This window comes from Nelumbo lutea, chromosome 2, assembly GCF_056320005.1.
Source record: "Nelumbo lutea isolate HS-2025 chromosome 2, American lotus-T2T, whole genome shotgun sequence".
In the NCBI taxonomy this organism is placed as follows: domain Eukaryota; kingdom Viridiplantae; phylum Streptophyta; class Magnoliopsida; order Proteales; family Nelumbonaceae; genus Nelumbo; species Nelumbo lutea.
In genome coordinates, this window is record NC_142685.1 from 26,370,553 (window position 1) to 26,391,585 (window position 21,033).

The window sequence follows — 21,033 nt, forward strand, 5'->3', positions numbered from 1 at the left end:
TATTATATTTTATGTCTAAAATAACAAATTTGATAGATACTATATAAGATAGTTTTAGTTAAAGACTTGATTTATTAACATATTATTAATTTACTATTTTACTGTCACTTTTAATAAAACCATATTATCAAAAATCAAATTTTTAGTTATTATTTATGTAAATAATTATCAGTATAATTAGGTCTATTGGTTTAGACCTGATTATCAATCAGGATGGTTTCTCAGCATATGATTTTGTATCAATTAGTAATCAATCGGTTCAGGAATGGGACACCCGACCAAGACCCGAACCATTGACATCCCTAGAATGAGAAACTTGAAGAAAAAGAATAGAAAATAAAATTCACTTAAATGATATTCATATTACTAAACATTAGAACACTCCAACAGTAGAGAAATTATTACATAACTTTCTACATGCCTTAATCAGTTTGAAACATTATAATGCCTCTAACAGGGGTGACATTTTCATCATCATCATCACCTAAACCTTGTCCCAACTCAATGGGCCCAGCTATTTCATCATTAATTCTTTTTAAGTGCCATATCCATTATCAAAGTTATGAGCGCTTAAATATATATGCTTTATATATATGAAATATTTGCAGCACGATCCATATGGTATTGTGCAATCCATTGGCTGATGATTTTAAGCTCACTGCGCCGTTGCACTATTAACCAGTCTGGATCATTTGGTAATGCAGCATAGATATCCAAGCAGTGGGATCCTACACTAGCAAACGTTTTGTTAGTAATGAGCTTGATTAATAAGCAAAATTTTACAAAGGTTCCATCTATTTATCTGTAGAAGGGCAAACAAAGCTTTGATTTCCCCACCCCTTTTATATGAAAATTAATAAACGCAGACTAAGTTGCATAATTATGGAGATATGTTGCTTTTCTGTTCGGGCTGCAGCTTGGGCGGGCTCAATCTGAGCCCAACCCGATGTTTTTTATGTATTGGGCCTAAATTTTCTGGCTGCAAGCTGGGTCTGGGTTAGAATACTCGGGCCTGGACTGAACTTGGGTTGAGGCCTCGTATAGTTTGAGTCTGTTTGAACTTTGAACGAATACATATATACATGTTTACAAATGTTTATGTACATTTAAATGAAATTTATATATATTTTCAATCAATTCTATTCTTAAATTGGATCATAAAGCTCAATAAAAGATGATTATATAAAAATGTATTCATAAATTCAAACCTGACAGAGCCCAACACAACTCAACTTTGGGTTAATCTCTCGTTGGCTTTGGGTTGATAAAGTAAGGCTTGATCTTAGGTTGGGCCAGGTCTGAGCCTGAGGTTTGGATTTTTGGGGTTGGGCCTAGGTTGATCTTCAAGTCAAGATAGATCTTGTAACCAATGGAAGTTTGTTCAGATGTCTATCTAAAATTGGGATCTGCTCCTCACTAGCGCGCCTCACACCCACATCCAATTCTGTATTAGGAATATCTCCCTATGAATAATAAATACAAATACAAGAGATTTTCCGATGTACAGCCAGGACATGCAGTGAGGCGCGGTCTGTGAGGAAGAGATACCGAACTCATCTATCTATAAGACTATAACCATACAGTCCATTGGTTTTCTCGCATGTATCACAAGATATAAGAAAGCGGGGAAAGTTATGATCATCATCACTCTTTAACCCCAGAAATATTTGAATTAAACACATACCTTTAGCCGTAGGAAGAGCTACAAGGCTGTCTGATAAGCTTTCCAACACGCTGATAAGATGACAAAGACCCGATTAATATCAATGTGTACAAATAAGATAAGCAATATATAAGTTCCTGGTTCAACTTATTACCCTCCAGCGCTAAATGGGTCTCTAAGTCCATTTGAGAATATTATGTTGCTACCAAACCTCCCAAGAACCAACTTAACATCCTGTTGCTTTCACATTAACAAGGTACAAATTATGAGAAAAATAGATGAGAGAGAGAGAGAGAGAGAGAGAGAGAGAGAGAGAGAGAGAGAGAGAGAGAGAGAAGAGAGACTTGTCCACCAAATTGACTTGTGATCCAGAAAGGTTCAGGCATAAGGCTGAGATCATATAAGCCTTTGCAAGTTTCCTTGTAGCTGGTTAGATTGAAAGGTTCGGCCTGGAACATAGTATCAGTGCCACTGATTCCGGTGGGGATCAAAATCTCAGTACAAATCTGATGTAATAGAGGTATTAGAACACTTAAACATTGCCGTCTTTGGAAAAATCCAATGTATGAGCTATATGCCCTTTCGATGATGATTAAGCTTAATTTAGAATAAAACAAATTATAAAGACAGGATGAAAATTAAATATCACTAGTTAATTACCTGCCAGTTCCAAGCCCACTGATGCATCCCATCACAGTATTCATGTGGGCCTGGGTACTTACTAAAGAAAGCAAACATAGCTGCGATGACCTTATCAAGAACATCCGTTCCGTTGGTTGCTCTATCGATGGCAGTGCAAATCAAGTTAACAGCTTGATTTATTTGAGGTGCATCATATTGGGCTGCTGCAGCATATACCAGTTTCAAGGCATCCTTGAGCCAGGAAGAGTTCTCTAATGGGCTAAGAAGAAAGAAACCAACAAATTAAAGAAACGATCAGTCTTGGAATTCAAACTAAAGTATTCAAATGAAAGGATATATATATATAGAGAGAGAGAGAGAAACTAGGCTTGCTTGATTACGTGCAAGTATTGAATCTTCTGCTTAGTACTGAAAGACCATCTTCTTGGGAAGCAATCTTATCAATTTCAGACCATGACTGTTGTATGGTGTTGTAGCAGCTCTCACTGGCTTCCTGCATTTATTATCCACAAAACCAACAATTAATTTTGAGATCTTGTTAAGGAGATGAGTATGGGAAATGTAGATTGGTGGAATTCAATTTACTTACTCTGAAATCCTTGGAAACAATGGAGAAATATCCATCTTGTAGTTGTGGCTTGAGGCCATCAAGGTACAGAATTGGAGCAGAAGATGCTAGTGCTCCAAGGGCTATATAAGGGTATCTCAGGCGAAACAAAGTAGCAAGCACTGAAAATTGGAGGAGGCATTAATTAAGGAAATGGTTTAATCAAGAGTCTGCACTGCTGCTAGTGCTAATTGATCAATTCAGCATTATTATGAGTTGTTTAAGCAGCTACCTCCACCATAAGATCCTCCAATAACAATCACAGGAGTACTATTGTTTGCAGATAAGTTTTTCTTTATATCTAGAATCACCTCAGCATAATCCTCTAGAGTTTGAGACAAATTCAAATAGTCAAGAGTTCTGTCATTTTGATACGCTTCCTCACTCGACCCAAATGGAGTTGATTGTCCATAGAACCGGTGCTACAAAGAATTAGCACTCTCTGGTAAGATTATTCCCATACCACAATTGTTATAAGAGCTGTAAGTTAATTACTGTTAGCTAGCTAGAGCAAAAGTAACAATATCAGTTTTTTTAGCAGTGGCCTTTGAGAGTTGGGAATTCATAGTAAGACTAAGAAGAGAAGTAAGTGAGAACAAAAAAGAAGGAAATAAAACCCTAAATTTCTCAAGAATATTTTCATTCAAACTGGTTAGTTGTAACCTCTATTAATTCTCTCTTCATTTATGATATTACCTCTATATACACCAAAAGAGCATTGAACTGAGGAGCATTATCCGTCATGAAGCCAATCCTGCGGATTTGATCATCCAAAGGTGCGTTGGCTCCAAGGTAAACGAAGATTGGAGCACCGGAATTTGCCCCACCCCAGAACTTAGAATTGATCACATATTTCTGTTGGAAGGTAGCTTGACTTTCAGCCCTGTAGTTGAAGTGGTCAAGCTTCTGTGTATAGAAATACGTGTTGAAGTCTCTTGAGGGAAAAGAAAATGGGGTCAGTCTGCGATGACTCTGCTTGGTTATTCCAAGAACACTGAGACTCGGCATGGAAGGTGTTGCAGAAACACATGTTATGAAGAGGAGAAGAAGTAAGCAAATGACCGAACATGTAAGAGAGTTAAGGGCCATTTCTTCACATAACAGCCTCAAATCCTCAACCCGGAATATATATAACATTAGTGCCAGGTCGTAGACGCCACCATGCAATCATGTCCACTAATACTTCATCTGTTTAATTAAAGCTTGGAAGACCCAATTAAAACATCAGGAAGCTTCACTTGAAATCATCAGTTGATTCTTTTGGGTGTGTTTTGACTTCTGAGAACACATCTGTGCCCAATGGGACGACATAAATCATAAATGTGCCAGTGATAAGTGATTCGTACACCTGGGCCCACGATGGGCTGGATTTTGCAATCGGATCTGCTCCAAGCAAGACGTGTACAACACAGGCCACAAAAATGTAGTCCGTGTGGAATGGGCTACATTTTTTAATATCATTTGTAGCAGATTTTCTCCCAAGAAATATTTCTTTACCAAACAGTGTTTAGCACCACTAGCCTATAGCCTATAGGGTTTTCTGAATTTAACGGTCAGTTTTCAGTTTGGTTGGAAAATGTTTTGAGTTGAAACAGTCAAAAAAAATGTATAGAAATGTTAGGGGTGTTTCAATTTTCAAGAAACATCAATTTGATGCTTCCTATCCTTGGAAGCAGAATCTGATCAACACCCTCACTAATGTGGAGCACTAGCTGACATCAACACCCTCACTATTGTGGAGCACTAGCTGACATGATAAATATGTACACCCATTTTTCACCAAATGGGATTCAAGTAAAAATAGTGATGTTTGTGTATTAAGTATAAATGGTGTTTCAACACTAAGCACTGCAGATTGAAAGACTACCATTAACCATGACCATAATGTACTTTTAAACAAAATTTAATTGATGTAAAGCTTTTCATGAGATGGGTTGGGGTCTCCTAACCCATGTTTCGTTTGAAGGAAAAGGTAGGAAAACCTTTATAAATCTTGTATTGATTTCCTTACTTTTTCCTTCCTTTTCCTTCAAAACAAATATAGCCTAAAAGTAAAATTTGTAAAACATACATTGACATCAGAGCATGGCATCTGATGAAGGAAGATTTGGCCCGACCTCATAGTTACGCAACACGTGGCAAAGGCAACAGCTTGGCACAAAAGCGCACCTAAGGCACGAGCACCAAGGGGAGAAACCAGCGGACCAAACTCCCCTACCAGCAATCTGAACTCCCTACTAGGAGCCCAAACTCTCCCTTAGGCCCCAAGCCACTCAAAGCACAGTAACCCGAATTGGCCTACCTTATAGCAGTTCGGGACATACCTCACCGAACTGGCTTGCCAACACACCTCACCGAGCTGGCCTGCACTATTGCAAGACAGGACATACCTCCGAACTCAAGACTTCACCTCGCTCACCGCTCCAACACTTCGCCTCCAAGACGCCAAACTGAATAAACTGTACCATGCCTGACACCGAGGAAGTTCGTACCCAGGGGCGACGCACCTGATTGACTTGGGATCTGACGCTTGACGGCCGCACTTCAAACGGCCACCTGCCACCACCACCTGACACCACCATCTCCAGTTGCAGAGACGACTCCAACAAGAAGCAGTGGCGGTTCTGTCCCAGTAGAAAGGATGACATCTGAACCGACAAAAATAGAGGTAATCATACCCGACCTGACAGAGGCCTCGGAGTGAGTGCGCGAAGTGGTTATAAAAGGCCCCCTACCCCCAACAACAAGGTATGTGAACTTTGCGCCATCTGGTCTTCACTTTGCCTTTGAGAGAATACTAACTTGAGCTTTAGAGTTATCTCACCGGGTTCCCCCCGGAGTTCCCTCATCATCTCCGTTTCAGGCTTTCCATCGCTCCAGTCAGAGGCGAAATTGTTGACAGCTAAGACCGGCCGGATTGCGCTTCATCAATTGGCGCCGTCTGTGGGAATGCTTCTAAAAGCCTCCCTCTAAATCCCTCTTACCTCTCTTACCACTCTTCTTCCAAAAAACTCCAACACCCATGGCTTCCTCCAACAATGCCGGACGTGGCATAGAAACGACCACCACCAAAGAGCAGCTCCAAGTTCCCGTGGTGTGCATTGGGCAGTTCACCATCCCTCTTTCAGTGGATGGGATCTCCAGTTTAAATGTGCCACAATCCGTGGTGCCCCTGAACCTTCCTTCATTGAACACCCCTCTTCCACTCCCTATTGAAACAAACTTCGCTGAACCAACTACTGCCCCACTGGCAACACGCCAGAACCAGTTGGACGACCTAATGCAATGCATGCAGGCAATGCAAGCCTAAATGCAACAATTCCAGCAGCACCAACTCCAACAACACCAGGTACTACACCACCTCTCCCAACACCATTATCAGCAGCAGTTCCCTTAGCTACCCTTAAACCAGCCATTGCTCCCCCCCAACACCCTATTTCGAAGCTGGTTAAGGCCTCCCCTCAAGGTGGACGACCTCACCGAGGAGAAGCTTCCCAACCCCAGAACCCCCCTAATAGCCAGCCTCATCCCCAGGCCGAAAGTAAAGAAAAATCACCCCCGCCTCGCAGCTCGCTGGTGGGTCAGGAACCTCGCCCACAAAGTCACCTCGACGCTCCAAACCCGAGTTCCCACTCACGGAGAACTGGTTCAGCGCCCTAGCAGCAGACCAACATTCTGGGCCTATCGAGCTCGGCAACACGGAGGCCAGTAGCGCCAGCACCAGACCAGCTCAAAGAAGGCGCCGGTGAAGTCGCCGAACTGCTACCCGTGTCCTACTCGAGCTCAGAGGCAAGGAAGAGACGAGCTCGGACGAGGTAAAAACTGTCCAAATTCTCTCGGTTCCTTCCCCCCTTTCATCAGAACTTCTAGTAGTCCCCATGCCCAAAGACTTCAAACTTCCATCTCTGGACAAGTATGATGGGTCCTTTGACCCCAACGACCACGTCAACGCATTCCAGTCACAAATGCACCTCGCTAGGGCCAGTGAGTCATGCATGTGCATGGCCTTCACCACCACCTTTAGGGGGTGGCCCGCACCGGGTACCGGAACCTAGCTCCCGGGTCAATAAGAAGCTGGGCCCAATTCGTGCAGATCTTCACCGCACACTTTGTTACAAGCAAGCGGTGCCCCAGAACCGAGGAAAGTATCTTCAGGGTAATCTAGAGGGAAGGAGAATCCATCTGGAGCTACATCAAGTAGTTCAATGAAGCATGCTTGCAGATACCACGATCAGACCCCACGGTACAGCTCGCAACGGCCAAAAGAGGGGTAACGCACAAAGAATTCAAATGGCACATGCTAACCAGCCATCCAACAACCGTGGCTGATATACTCAAGCTCGCGGACAAGTTCATGAGAACAGAGGAAGAAATCAACCAAAGAACCGAAGGCGGGGTCGAGAAAAGAAAAAGAGAAGGCGAGCCCTCCAACCCAGGCAACAGAAGAAGCCAAGCCCGAGAGGCGAAGCCAAGCCAGCCGTCCCAAGCTCCCTTAGCAGTTCGGACGGATTACACGCTGTTGAACACAAGGCGGACCGAGATCTTGATGACAATCAAGGACGCCCCCTACATAAAGTGGCCGCCTCGCCTAAAGAGTAATCCAAACGAGAGAAATAAAAATCTATACTGTAGTTTTCATAAAGATCGCGGTCATTGTACCGTACAATGTAATAATCTCAGGGACGAGATAGAGGGACTCATCCATCGCGGATACTTGAGAAACTTTGTACATAATGACAATAATAATAAAGCAGGTCGACATGGGGAGCACGGAAAGGATGCCCTCGAGTCCAGCAGCAGGCCGGTCGAAGCCTTGCAGCGACCTCCCCCAAAAGAGAGGCCAGTTCGGGGAACCATTCAAGTGATAGTGGGCGGTTCGGTGGTAGCAAGTTGCACTTCGGCAGCAGCACGGATGTCAGTTCACGAGGCGGCCCGAGAGGAGCAGAACCCTCCAAAGTGGCCGAAGATGGAAGAACCGATCTTTTTCACAGAAGACGGCGCGTGAGGTGTTCACTATCCCCACGATGACGCACTCGTCATAAAACTAAGGATCAAGGACTTCGAAGTCTGGCACGTACTTGTGGACTTAGGCAGTTTGGCGGACATCCTCTTCAAATCGGCGTTCGACCAACTACAATTGCAGAGAAGTGAGTTGAAGCCCGCGCACATTCCTCTGGTGAGCTTCAGCGGAGAGGAAGTCAAGCCCTTGGGGAAGATAACAGTACCTGTGGAAGTCGGCACATGGCCTTGCACGGTAAGACTCAACTACGATTTCCTAGTGGTCGCGACCCCCTCCCCATACAACTTCATAATAGGGCGGCCAATTACGCATATTCTGCGGACAGTGGTCTCCACCTACTATTTGGCAATGAAGTTCCCCACGGACTCCGGTGTGGGGGTAGCGCGGGGTGACTAGCTTGAGTCCCGCAAATGCTATGTTGCCGCCCTAAAGGGAAAAACCAAGGCAGCCGACGGCCTCGAACTGGAGCGGCCTACGGAGCAGGGCGAGGAACAACGAGCTTCACCCACTGAGAAAACAGTCGCGGTCCTGACCTCGGCTACAAATCCGGCGCGAACGCTACAGATCGGTGCTTCCGTCAAGGAGCCTCTACAAACTGAACTAGTGAGTTTCTTACTTCAAAATTTAGATATTTTTGCATAGTCCGCAGCGGATATGCCCGGTTTTGATCTTGGCCTTATAACTCACAAACTCAACACTGACCTTGCAGTCAGACCCATTAGACAGAAGAAACACAACTTAGCCCTGGAGTGCTGGAGGGCAGTCGACGAAGAAGTCGAAAAGCTCCTCGCAGCGGACTTCATAAGGGAAGTTCATTACCCAAGCTGGGTAGCCAACCCAGTGCTGGTGAAAAAAGCAAATGGCAAGTGGCACATGTGCGTCGACTACACCGACCTGAATCGAGCTTGCCCAAAAGACTGCTTCCCCTGCCTCAAATTGACCGCCTAGTGGATGCGACCTCGGGACATTAGCTGCTAAGCTTCCTGGATGCCTACTCAGGCTACAACCAAATCAAGATGGACTAGTCTAACGAGGAAAAAGTCAGCTTCATAACCGAGTTCGGCATGTACTGTTACAAGGTCATACCCTTCAAAGTAAAGAATGCTGGGGCGACCTTCCAAAGACTTGTAAATAAGCTTTTTCGGCCCTTAATTGGCACGAAAATAGAATGTTATGTAGATGACATGGTCGTCAAAGCACAGTTCTAACAGGAATTAATAAAAGACTTAGATTCTTTCTTCCAAATTCTGCGTCAATATAGAATGAGACTAAACCCAAACAAGTGTGTCTTCGGTGTCACTTCGGGTAAGTTTCTAGGGTACATTGTCAACCAGCGCGGTATTGAGGCCAACCCGGACAAGATAAAGGCCATCCTAGATATGAGACCACCCTGAAAAGTAAAAGAGGTTCAGAGGCTAAATGGTCGCATAGCTGCTCTGAGGCGCTTCATGTCCAAATCGGCTGACCGCTGCCTGCCTTTCTTTAAGGCAATCAAAGGCAAAGGGTTCGAATGGACCCTAGATTGCCAGCTCACGTTCAACGAGCTAAAAACCTACCTCGCCACTGTGCCAACCTTAGCCAAACCCGAGGAGGGCGAGGTCTTAGAACTGTACCTCTCGGTGAGCGACGAGGTGGTCAGTTTGGTACTAATAAAGGAAGTAGATCGGGTCCAGCAGCCCGTGTATTATGTTAGTAAAATTCTATAGGGAGTAGAGACAAGATACCCGCAAATAGAAAAAAATAGCATACGCACTGGTGATTTCAGCTCGAAAACTCCGCCCGTACTTTCAATCTCACACCGTCGTCGTCTTGATTGACAAACCTCTGACACAAGTCTTGCTCAAGCCCGAGGTCTCCGGTCGGCTGACGAAGTGGGCCATCGAGTTCAACGAGTACGACCTTCAGTACAAACCACGGACATTCAGGCTCGAAGCCCCTGAGTAGGGTAAGCCCGAGATCCCCAGTTTGGGTGAACCCGGAGCTCCCAAGCCAATAGAGTCTGAACCCCGTGAAGTAGCAGTTAGTGTGGCATCTCTCCTAGTCAGGCCAAACACGAACTGGGATGAGGAGCCCTGAATCCTTCATGTAGATTTCTCCTTGAACCAGTAGGGCAGCGGGGCTGGAATAGTCTTATGCGGCCCGGGTGGCACAAAATTGGAATACGCACTACGCTTTGAGTTCGCGGCATCCAACAATGAGGTAGAGTATGAGGCACTGATAGCCGGGTTGAACCTAGCACAAAAGGTAAGAGCAAAGCACATAATCATCTGCAGCGATTCCCAGCTCGTGGTCAACCAGGTTACGGGCGAGTACGAAGCACGCGAGCTCTCCATGATCGCATACTTAGCAAAAGTAAAATAGGTCATCCTCAACTTCCAGTCACACTTCATCAAGCAAATCTCGAGGTCAGGGAACACTGAGGCCGGCGCTTTGTCCCGGTTAGCCAGCACGAGTCACAACACCATGAGAACCGTATACATAGAGGACTTACCTCGGCCTAGCATTCTCGGTGGGGCAGAGGAGGTCGCTCCCGTCCTTGAAGCAGAGCCGAGCTGGATTGTCCCGCTCGCGAGCTTCTTGCTAGATGGAACCCTCCCTGCGAACCGCAATGCAGCCAAGAGGGTGCAGCGCCAGGCAGCCAAATACGTAATAATAGACGAACGGTTGTATCGACGGTCCTACACGCTCTCCTACTTGCATTGTCTGTGACCAGCCGAAGCCGAGCTCGTACTTCGTGACACTCATGAAGGTCTGTGCAACGGACACCTGGGGGGCAGAGCACTCGCCCAAAAGGCACTTCGACAAGGATACTACTGGCCAACGATGAAGGCAGAATCCATCGAGCTCGTCATAAAATGCCACAAGTGTCAGAAACACGCCAATATCCACCATCAGCCTGCTTCCGACCTCAAATACCTCACCAGCCCATGGCCCTTTGCACAATGGGGCATCGACCTCCTGGTGCCATTCTTGATAGCGACAGGTGGGAGAAAGTTCCTAGTGGTGGTAGTAGATTACTTCACAAAGTGGATAGAAGTTGAACCTCTAGCAACAGTTATAGCCCGAAGCATACATAACTTCTTTTGGAAGAACATAGTATGTCGCTTCGGGTTACCTCGGGTTCTGATCTCCGACAACGACAAGCAGTTCGAGGATATCAAGTTCCAAGAATGGTGCTAGAGTAAGGGAATTTGGCGGAACTTCACATCGGTCGCGCACCCGCAGGCAAACGGTAAGACAGAAGTAATGAACAGAGCCATCCTGCGCGGACTGAAAGCACGTCTAGACCGAGCTAAAGGGTTGTGGGCGGAGGAGCTACCAAGTGTTCTATGGGCTCACTGAACTATAGAAAAAACTGCCACGGGAGAAACCCCATTCAACCTCACCTACGGCACTGAAGCGATAATCCCAACGGAAATCGAAGTACCTACACTACAACTAGAAACATATGACGATCAGATGAATGGAGACGAGTTACGTACCAACCTCGACCTACTGGACGAGGTAAGAGACCTCGCGCATATCCGAACAGCGTTCTATCAGCAGCAGGTAGCTCGGTACTACAACGCCAGAGTAAAGAAGCGAAGCTTCCGAGTCAGCGACCTGGTTCTCCGTAAGATTATGGTGCCCAAACCCGGCGTGGGCAAACTTGGACCAAATTGGGAAGGGCCCTATAGAGTAAAGAGAGCGCTCGGAGGGGCATATGAGCTCGAAACCTTATAAGGCAAACAAGTACCCCGAGCGTGAAACATCGTTAACTTAAGGCGATACTACCTATAGACCGCCAAGCGAAGTGGACGAAATCTCTACAAGGGTTAGGATGTCGAGCTAACAAGAGGAACCTTGGCATAGGCAAGCAAAGAAAAGTCGGGCATATTATTAGTTCGGCAAAATATCAGTCAAAAGACTAAAGCGAAGCAGAGACTAAGTATTAAACATCGAAACAGGTCGCACGAGTGCAATAACCCGGGCAAGAAACAGATCAGGCATATTATCAGTTCGGCAAAATATCAGTTCGGAAACAAGAACAATACTTAACTGGAAAGATTGTCTATTTCATTGCAAGAAAAGGAAGAGTACATTAAAAAAAATTACAAGCCCGGAGCTACTTCTTCCCCATCAGAAGGCACTTCAATGACTCCCGAAGGCCCTACCTCGCCCTCGGAATCCGGCTTGCCATCAGCAGCGTTGGCCATCTCCTGAGTTATATGCGAAGTGGATATTGCACTAATATTGAGGTCGGGGTATGTATTCCGGATCATCCACCGGCTCAGTTTGAATCCCCTTCTGTAAGAATCTACCATCAGGTCATCAAAACGTGGTGAGGCAATGTAGTCCTCAACGGCCTTCTTCTTGGCATCTTCGATATTCGATCTGATGTTGTAGGTCCAGCCTTAGGTCCGCCATATGCTTCACGACTACCCCCATGGCCTCGGCATCCCGCTAAGACATCGCTTGCCTGGCCATAGCAGCGCGAGCAGTCTCTTCGGCAGCATGAGCGGCCGCCTCAATAGCTCAGATATTTGCCTCGGCGGCACGAAAAGCCTCTTCGGCAGCTCGTGCCTGCCTCAAGCTCCTCTCCACCTGGGCCGCTAAAGCGTGAATAGAAGAGTTCACCTACCAAAAGGAACAAGTGATTAACGACAACAAAAAGGATAGAAAACAAAGAGGGCAGACGAAATTTGACTCACCACCATAGCATGAGTTACGACACGACAGGAGACCTGGTTCAAGGGAAGATCGGTCCACGCCGCGATCTCCTCGGGGAAAGTGGCCTCCCTACTCTTCTGAAGAGCGTAGTTCGGCGACAACACGCTCCTGAACTCCCCTTGAGCTCCCAAGCCCGAGGGCCCAGCTTGCGTATGAGCGGACCCAGAGTAAGCAGGAGCATTAGAGTAGGCGGGAGCACCTGTGTGAGTGGTCTCGGCGTCAGGGGCCCCTGTCGCTTCCTACATTGAAGGAGCCACCTCGGGCTCCCTGGGCAAATCCTCCGACGTGTGGTCTGGAACTTGAGGCTCCTCATCCTGGGGCAGCTCGGTACGAGTTCCTTTGCGACCCGCTTCCTCCTCTTTATGCCTTGGAGCAGGCACCCCCCACGAGTCCTCTCTGAGTCCATCACGCCTACAGAAAAGAGTTCGGCATCAGAAAAAAAATGAAGGAACAAAGTGAACAAGAAACCTCTGAGCAAGAAACCAACTCGAACTCAGGCCGACCGCAAGAAGCTTGGCCTCCGTTAGGTACTGATGGCATTTTAACCCTTGCCGTGCCCATTCCCGGAGGCCCTTCACCGTCTCTTTATCGAGAGTGACATCAGAATCAGGAGCGGCCTCCCCCCACCCGGTCTAAAAAGGCCACCCTTGTGCACTTCGCACCCCGAAGTAGTCCCGCTTCCACGTCGGGACCTTATTGGAAAGTTTGTGTAGAAACTTAAAACCCGGGCGAGGAGACAGGTAATACGCCCGCCTTCCCCCGGGAAGAGAACCTGCTTGTTTTTTGAGCATTAAAATGGAGGAGAATATCTCCAAGTCTAAAGGGAAGCCCTGTTCGCAAGAAAGGGAGGTTGTCCCCACCAAGTTCCGAATAGAGTTCGGATGAAGCTGGCCAACGGTAACGCCAAAGTGGTTTATGACATTGACGAGAAGGGGCTGGAAAGGCAATCGCAGCCCCGTAGTGAGCTGCTCCCGAAATATCACGATCTCATCAAGACCATGTTCCCAAGGAAAGCTACCCGAAGGAATGAAATAGGCATACCCGCCAGGCAAATTGTAAGAAATAATAAGAGATTGGAGCTCTTCGGGCGTCATGGTCGAAGGACCAAACCTATCTAGCATCCGACCTCGACGAGAGGTAGACGCCAAATTTCCCGAAGTGGCTCGGCCTGCGGGTTCGAAGTCGTCATCAAGTTCCACCTCAGGATCACTAAGGCCATCAGGGGATGAGACTCGATTCGTAGAACCTACATCAGACCTACTTGAAGAATCATCTGAGCTATCCAAGCTAGACATCGAGGAGAAAAGGTGGATTCAAGAAAGTACTCACCCGAAAAAAGTTTTGAAGGCTCCGGGAACTGAAACAAGCAAGAAAACCTTGGAGTCGAAATAACAAGCCTAGACGCGAACTGGAAGGCCTGGACGCGAGCTGAAAAGTTGGACACGAGCTCAAGAAGCAAATCGCAGAAGTGACAAATCGACTGGGGTCCCCTACTATTTATAGCCATAGTAACCAAGAACCAATAGTGCAGATCAAAGCCAATCTGACGGCCCGCATTCGCGCTGACCGCACGTCCCCTGAGACTGAGACGTGATTGGCGCACGTCTCTCTGAAATTGATGAAACGTCTACGCACGTCTTTCTGAAACTGATGATGCGTCGGTGCACATCTTTCTGAAACTGACAATGCACTGCACACGTCTTTCTGCAACTGATAACTGCCAGTGCACGTCTCCTCAAAACGGCAGTGGCGCGCTTTTTTCAAAATGAAAAGACCCGCTGTCACGTTTTCCAACAGCGCGATTTTTTGAAATTTAAAATAGACACGCGTTGCCACGTCTGTCAACATTTGTAAGTAGGTAGGCACGTCTCCCGCCTTTTTGGACACTCTAGAAAACCGAAGAACCCTGACAAAGCACCTCGCGCTATCAAGATTCGAACGGGAAAAATCCACCTACCACCTCGCAAACTCCCCGCACCAGGGCAAGACCCTTGGCGCGAGGAGTGGGGGGCAATTGATGAAGGAAGATTTGGCCCGACCTCATAATTACGCAACACGTGGCAAAGGCAACAGCTTGGCACAAAAGCACACATAAGGCACGAGCACCAAGGGGAGGAACCAGCGGACCGAACTCCCCTACCAGCAGACCGAACTCTCCCTTAGGCCCCAAGCCACTCAAAGGATAGTAATCCGAACTGGCCTGCCTTATAGCAGTTCGGGACACACCTCACCGAACTGGCTTGCCTTATAGCAGTTCGGGACATACCTCACCGAACTAGCCTACCTTATAGCAGTTCGGGACACACCTCACCGAACTGGCCTGCACTATTGCAAGATAGGACATACCTCTGAACTCAAGACTTCACCTCGCTCACCACTCCAACACTTCACCTCCAGGATGCCAAATTGAACAAACCGTACCATGCCTGACACCGAGGAAGTTCGTACCTAGGGGCGGCGCACCTGACTGACTTGGGATCTGACGCTTGATGGCCGCACTTCAAACGACCACCTACCACCGCTACCTAACACCGCCATCTCCAGTTGTAGAAACGGCTCCGACAAAGAGCAGTGGCGGTTCTGTCCCAACAAAAAGGATGACATCTGAACCGGCAGAAATAGAGGTAATCATACCCGACCTGATAGAGGCCTCGGAGTGAGTGCGCGAAGTGATTATAAAAGGCCCCCTACCCCCAACAACAAAGTATGTGAACTTTGCATCATCTGGTCTTCACTTTGCCTTTGAGAGAATACTAACTTGAGCTTCAGAGTTATTTCATCGGTTTCCCCCTGGAGTTCCCTCATCTTCTCCGTTTCAGGCTTTCCGTCGCTCCAGTCAAAGACGAAATCGTTGATAGCTAAAACCGGCCAGATTGCACTCCATCATCATCCAATCATATATACAAGTAACATCTCCCTATGGATATAAATTATGAGACTGAGAGATATTCCCAATGTATCATGTGTAGCTGGACGCTGACTACGTACTGTTTTAACTCAAACAATCTCTAACCAGACAAAATGTTGAATGTTATGGCGCTAATATGGTGGTGTTTAAACTTGAAATGCCAATGGTACTGAATAAATATTAACAATTTACCAGCATATTAAAGTACTTTTTAGTTTCTGTGTCAGGACTTCTTTGGGCATTAATTTTAAGGGCGGTTCCACTAAGATACTAAAAATAAAAAGGTAGATATCTGAAAAACTTATAACCAATCTACTGTGTCATAAAAGGTATTAATCAATCTGGCAGTATTTATCAAAGTTCATGGATGGATTTTGATTTATCAAATTAAACTCTTTTAATACTATGTCTTTCTGACATCATAAATTATTCCTAATTTTAATTCCAAAATTTTCATTAATTTATTAAATTAATAAATTAATTCAATATATACCAGGACATGAGACCTCAGTCCAACTAAGATCATATAGGGTCTGTAAGTATATATTAGACCCTAGACTCATAACTAATCATAGAAAATGAATTGAACATCTCCCTATGAATAATAGTACATAGTGAGGGAGATGTTCCTGATGTGCATATGTATGTATGGGAGGCATTGTCAGGTTGGCGTGAAGAGAAGATTCGGACTTTTATAAAATCAGATTGTATTTGACACTCTTATTAGCTTGGTTTTTTGACAATAGATCTATTAATTTTATTATTCATTTCTCAAAGTATCTTATATATCCCCAATGAAATGATGTTATTACACAATTAGTTCAGCCTTAATTTAGTGTGGACAGGTAAAAGTTAAACCAATCCGTACCCTATTATATTCATTAGTTCTCTCTCATTGGGTCCCATACAACCTCTCTCTCCTGATTCATGTATTTCCCAATAACAGCTGACTATTAATGATTTGACCACAAGATGCAGGCCCACTCCTTGTGTAATTGGGGTCCATTTTTGTGGGTTGGGGCCTCGTGTTTAATGATTCCTTGTTTCTCGATTTCCTAAAATGTACAACCTAGTTAAAGTGTACATTGGTCGGGGAAGGAGTAGATAGACTATTAAACTATTTGGTAAGAAATAAATGTAGAGAAATAAAAAGTTGATGAGAAATTCTTAAGAAATTTCAAACCATTTTTTAGAAGGCCAAGTTCTAACCAAATATTTAAAAAATATTGGCCAAAAAATATGACTTTTAAGTTTTAATACATTCATGCAACTATGCATGCTTATGTAAATAGAGAAATATTCAGTGATTTTGTAGTTTAAAGCGGAAAATTTTATTATTCAGACTTTCTTGATGGGGTTATTTAGGCTCCTATGATGGTTAAACAGTAAGAACATGTGGAATGTATGAGATTTGTTAAGTTAAAGATAAACAATAGAAACATGTAAGAGTATATAATTGTTTTATATAATAATAAATAATCATTTATATTTTATATACTATTTTTAATATTTTTTTTATAATACAAAAACAATAATAATTAATTTTAGATAGCGTTGTTTATCAAACTTAGTGATAGCAATTTTCCCCATTTCCTTGATCTTCATGGGGATTTTCCCCGAATGGGGCAGGGATGGGGATGATTAGTTTTCCCCCTACAAGGACGGAGATAGAGAAATTTTCATCCCCATTGGCGAGGATGGTGCGAGGACAGGGAGATCACTCCCTGCCCCGCGAGGACACCAGTCCCCGCTAATATATATATATATATATATATATATATATAGTATGTTAATATTTTTAAAAATATGGTTGAATTTTTTGAATCTTTTCTAATAGGATTGTAAATCTTAATTATTTTATTTTTATTTTTTAAATAAAAATAAAAAAACAAAAACATAATGGTTGACATTACAAAGAATCACAAGGAGCGGGGATCCCCATGAAGACGGGGACAGGGAGAGGCTCCTCTTCCTCGCCCCGCTCCGTTGCCATTCCAAATAAATCTAATGAAACTGACCAACTTGATTTCTATTATTTCCTATCGACTTTGGTTCAACAATTTCCCAACCTGATTGAGTTGGATTAGTTTCGGTTTGGCAATTTGTAAATTGACTAAAATCGAACGACCTGACCATAGATATATATTAATATTTTATATTTTAAATATATGTTTTTAATACAAAAAAATTTGGAAAATTCCATTATTTCTTAGGCTAAAATAGTTTATACCATAAACTTAATCTTTAATACTACCATTGTATTTTTTTAATTCAAACTTAATTTTTAAATTTAATTTTTTAAGTTTAAATCTTTTGAACCGACCGATCAAATCGAAAATTGACCCAAACCAATATAACCTGAGTGACCAACAACCCAACCTAACTAGATCGATTTGGTTAGCCAAACAACCTACAACTGAACCGAACCAACTAGTGAACTATAGTTTAATCTCTAATAATTATTAAAAATTTATAGAGAAAATACACAATAAATTAAATTTTAAAAGCTATATAATATTAGTTTAATTGAACTTCAATAAGTATTGTAAATTTTCTATTAAATAATAAAACAAAAATAGATTTATACATAATTATTGAAAATGCATTTATCACAAAAATAATAAATAATTACTAAAATATAATAAATATTAATTTTAGTATAGATAAATATATAATAAGTAAAGACTTAGTTTTTAAAATTATTATTAACAAACAATATTTTTTTTGAAAGATATTTTTAGAATTATTAATTGGTATAAATGAAATTAGTTATTTACAATATTGTTTATTTATTGAAATAATATCATTATTTAAATTTTAAAATATTAATTACTTGTTGAATTTAATAATCCATAAAATTAAAGTACTATTAATACATACTTTTATTATTTTAACTATTTAAAAACTAGTTATGTTAAATATTCGTTATTTATCCAAATATTTAAAATCTTAATCTATTCATTATAATTGAATAATCCAGAATCTCAACCCATTTTGGGCTGATTTTGGTAATAAACAATTGCATTCTAAGTTTATACAATAGAGTAGGTGCTTTGTATTGGATCAAACCTTCAGCATCTGAAATTCACTAATTTTACTATTTTACTCCTAAATAAGAGAGAGAAAGAGAGAGAGAGAGAGAGAGAGAGAGAGAGAGAGAGAGAGAGGCTTTTTGTACATCTCATCCTCACTAAAAACATTAAAATTCGTTTGGTCTAGATTATTGGTTGTACAACGGGCTACACACCTCTAATCACTAACAAACACATTAGTTACCGACACATGTGCATGTAACAGTATGGAATGTTGAGGTGTTTTTATACTTCGTATCTCCTATTTATAAATAGTTTTCATGTCCATACGCACAACACAATATAGGCGTGTCTTGTGAATATCTCCCATGTCATTCATGAGATGATTTTCTTACATTAAGGAAGAGTAAAGTGAGGCGAAGGAAAACGATGAAGAAGAAGAAGGTCTAGCAAATCTGTGAAAAGTGTGGAATCAGAAAATGTTGGTTAAAAAAATAAGGAGACGTTTAGTAAGTATTTTTAAGAAGATTTTTCAAAAGCTGAAGATTTTAAAAAATTGACGAACTTTTATGGGTACATCTTTAAGGACAAAAGATTGTTTGGTTGCAATTTTTTAATAGATCTTCTTTAAAGCTAAAAATACCAAAAGGCTGCTTGTTAAGAATTAATATAATATATATATGTAGCCCCACAAACAAGTGTTGAACATCTAAATGAAAATGCACCTAGGAAATGTCATGTGGTGGACTCATTTACACATCTAAATGTACGTTTAGCACTTGTGGGCCCTATATACACTTTCATTTGTGCAAAAATAACACTTGTGGTCCCACTTACACATTCACTTGTGCAAAATAATCAGTTTATACCTCAAGTTTAATTGTCTTTTAATTTCTAAGAATTCACATCCATAAAAAAAAATAGAGATTTATTGATAATCACTGAAAATATTAAAACCCTTTTTCCATATATGCATCATTCTCTAAACATGAACCATCTTGGACCATGATACATAATTTGACAAAAAAAATTACATACAAAAGAAGAATTAATTAAGGGCCTGTTTGGTGCATCTTTTTTGGGAAGATCTTCTAGTAGCTATGACAGTCAAAAGACACATTGAGCTTTTGCATGGAGATCTGAGTAGCCCAAAGCTAGTTTGGTAGTATCACGTTTTTCCATGTCTTTTTGCATGAGAATAAAATGCGAAAGACGCGAAAAGCTTAATTTGGAGCTCCCCGAAATCAGCCCAAAATGGGTTTCTTGCATCTTTTCGGCGCTCTAGCTTTTGGCGGCTAGATCTTTCGTGGACCAAATGGGAATGGATTGAAAATTGGTCTGCCCGGCTTGTAAACAGATGAAAGACCGCATGGAAAGATGCACCCAACGAGCCCTAAAAATGGTTTAAAGGAACTCATCTTTGTTCCTATAGAATCCTTGTCATAGGTGAGGGTCTTTGAGACCATTGTTGCAACCATTGCTACTGCGCTACTTTTCCTCCAAGGCTTTGCCTCCCCCATCATAGTTATGGCATCTCTCTTAGAAGGTATATCATTCGGGAACATAGCAGTACGGAGGAGTGCAATTCAGAGGATTACACATGCTTGCACTAATCCGGAATGATGTGGGTGTAGTGTTTCTTCCAATGGATTACTGTCTCTAATCTTTTCACAAACCCATCCAACTATATTCACAAATTCTCCAAACTCAAGGTCCAATGGTTTTCTTCTAGTAATCAACTCCATAAGTACAACTCTGTAGTATGCCACTTACCCTAAATCCATAAGGTTTTTACATAGGGTGTCATTTTTCCCAAAAAAATATCAGTTTTCATCAAGCTTATCCTAATTCCCTAAGGTTTTTACCCAGGAGGGGTTGTTTTTCCAAAAAAATCATTCTTAATCGAGTTTACCCTGATTTCATAAGGTTTTTACCCAAGAGGGGCAATTTTTCTCAAAAATATCAGTTTTCACCAAAATTACCCTGATTCCGTAAGGTTTTTACCTAGGATGGGTCATTTTCCCAAGAAATATCAGTTTTCACCAAGTTTACCCTAATTTCGTAAGGTTTTTACCCAAGAGGGATCATTTCCCCAAGAAATATTAGTTTTCACCGACTTTACCCTGATTCTGTAAGGCTTTTATCCATGAGGGGCCATTTTCCCAAGAAATATTAGTTTTCACCAAGATTACCCTGATTTTGTAGGTTTTTTACTATGAGGGATCATTTTCCCAAAAATATCAATTTTCATCAAGTTTACCTTGATTCCGTAAGGTTTTTACCTAGGAGGGTCGTTTTTCCAAGAAATATCAGTTTTCACCATGTTTACCCTGATTCTGTAAGTTTTTTACCCAGGAGGGGTTGTTTTTTCAAAAAATATCAGTTTTCACCGATATTACCCTGATTCTATAAGGTTTTTACCCAAGAGGGGCCATTTTCCCAAGAAATATT

At 42.9% G+C, this 21,033-nt stretch overlaps 1 protein-coding gene across 2 annotated transcripts; it reads right to left on the reverse strand.

Moving 5' to 3' along the window:
* Positions 1–316: 316 nt before the first annotated feature.
* Positions 317–4,008, reverse strand: LOC148869364 (uncharacterized). 2 transcript variants are annotated; one of them, XM_088972317.1, is made up of 9 exons: positions 3,609–4,008; positions 3,145–3,334; positions 2,895–3,034; positions 2,686–2,798; positions 2,324–2,564; positions 2,008–2,169; positions 1,818–1,897; positions 1,685–1,734; positions 317–728 (listed from the first exon to the last, which is right to left on the reverse strand). In XM_088972317.1, exons 1-9 carry the CDS (start codon positions 3,999–4,001, stop codon positions 586–588), a joined length of 1,512 nt encoding a protein of 503 aa, XP_088828443.1. In that variant the 5' UTR covers positions 4,002–4,008; the 3' UTR covers positions 317–585. The 2 variants fall into 2 exon arrangements, with proteins under 2 accessions (XP_088828443.1, XP_088828442.1); XM_088972316.1 differs by having other exon boundaries at positions 1,818–1,903; positions 3,609–4,005.
* Between the last annotated feature and the right edge of the window lie 17,025 nt (positions 4,009–21,033).

Bases quoted from the DNA above. Each gene is read 5' to 3' on its own strand.
- LOC148869364 (XM_088972316.1), bottom strand. From the start codon at position 4,001: ATGGCCCTTAACTCTCTTACATGTTCGGTCATTTGCTTACTTCTTCTC. The intron at 1,904-2,007 runs GTCTCTCTTCTC...TTAATGTGAAAG, and splicing joins CAAGTCAATTTGGTGGACAA to CAACAGGATGTTAAGTTGGT. The intron at 729-1,684 runs GTATGTGTTTAA...TTGCTAGTGTAG, and splicing joins AGCTCTTCCTACGGCTAAAG to GATCCCACTGCTTGGATATC.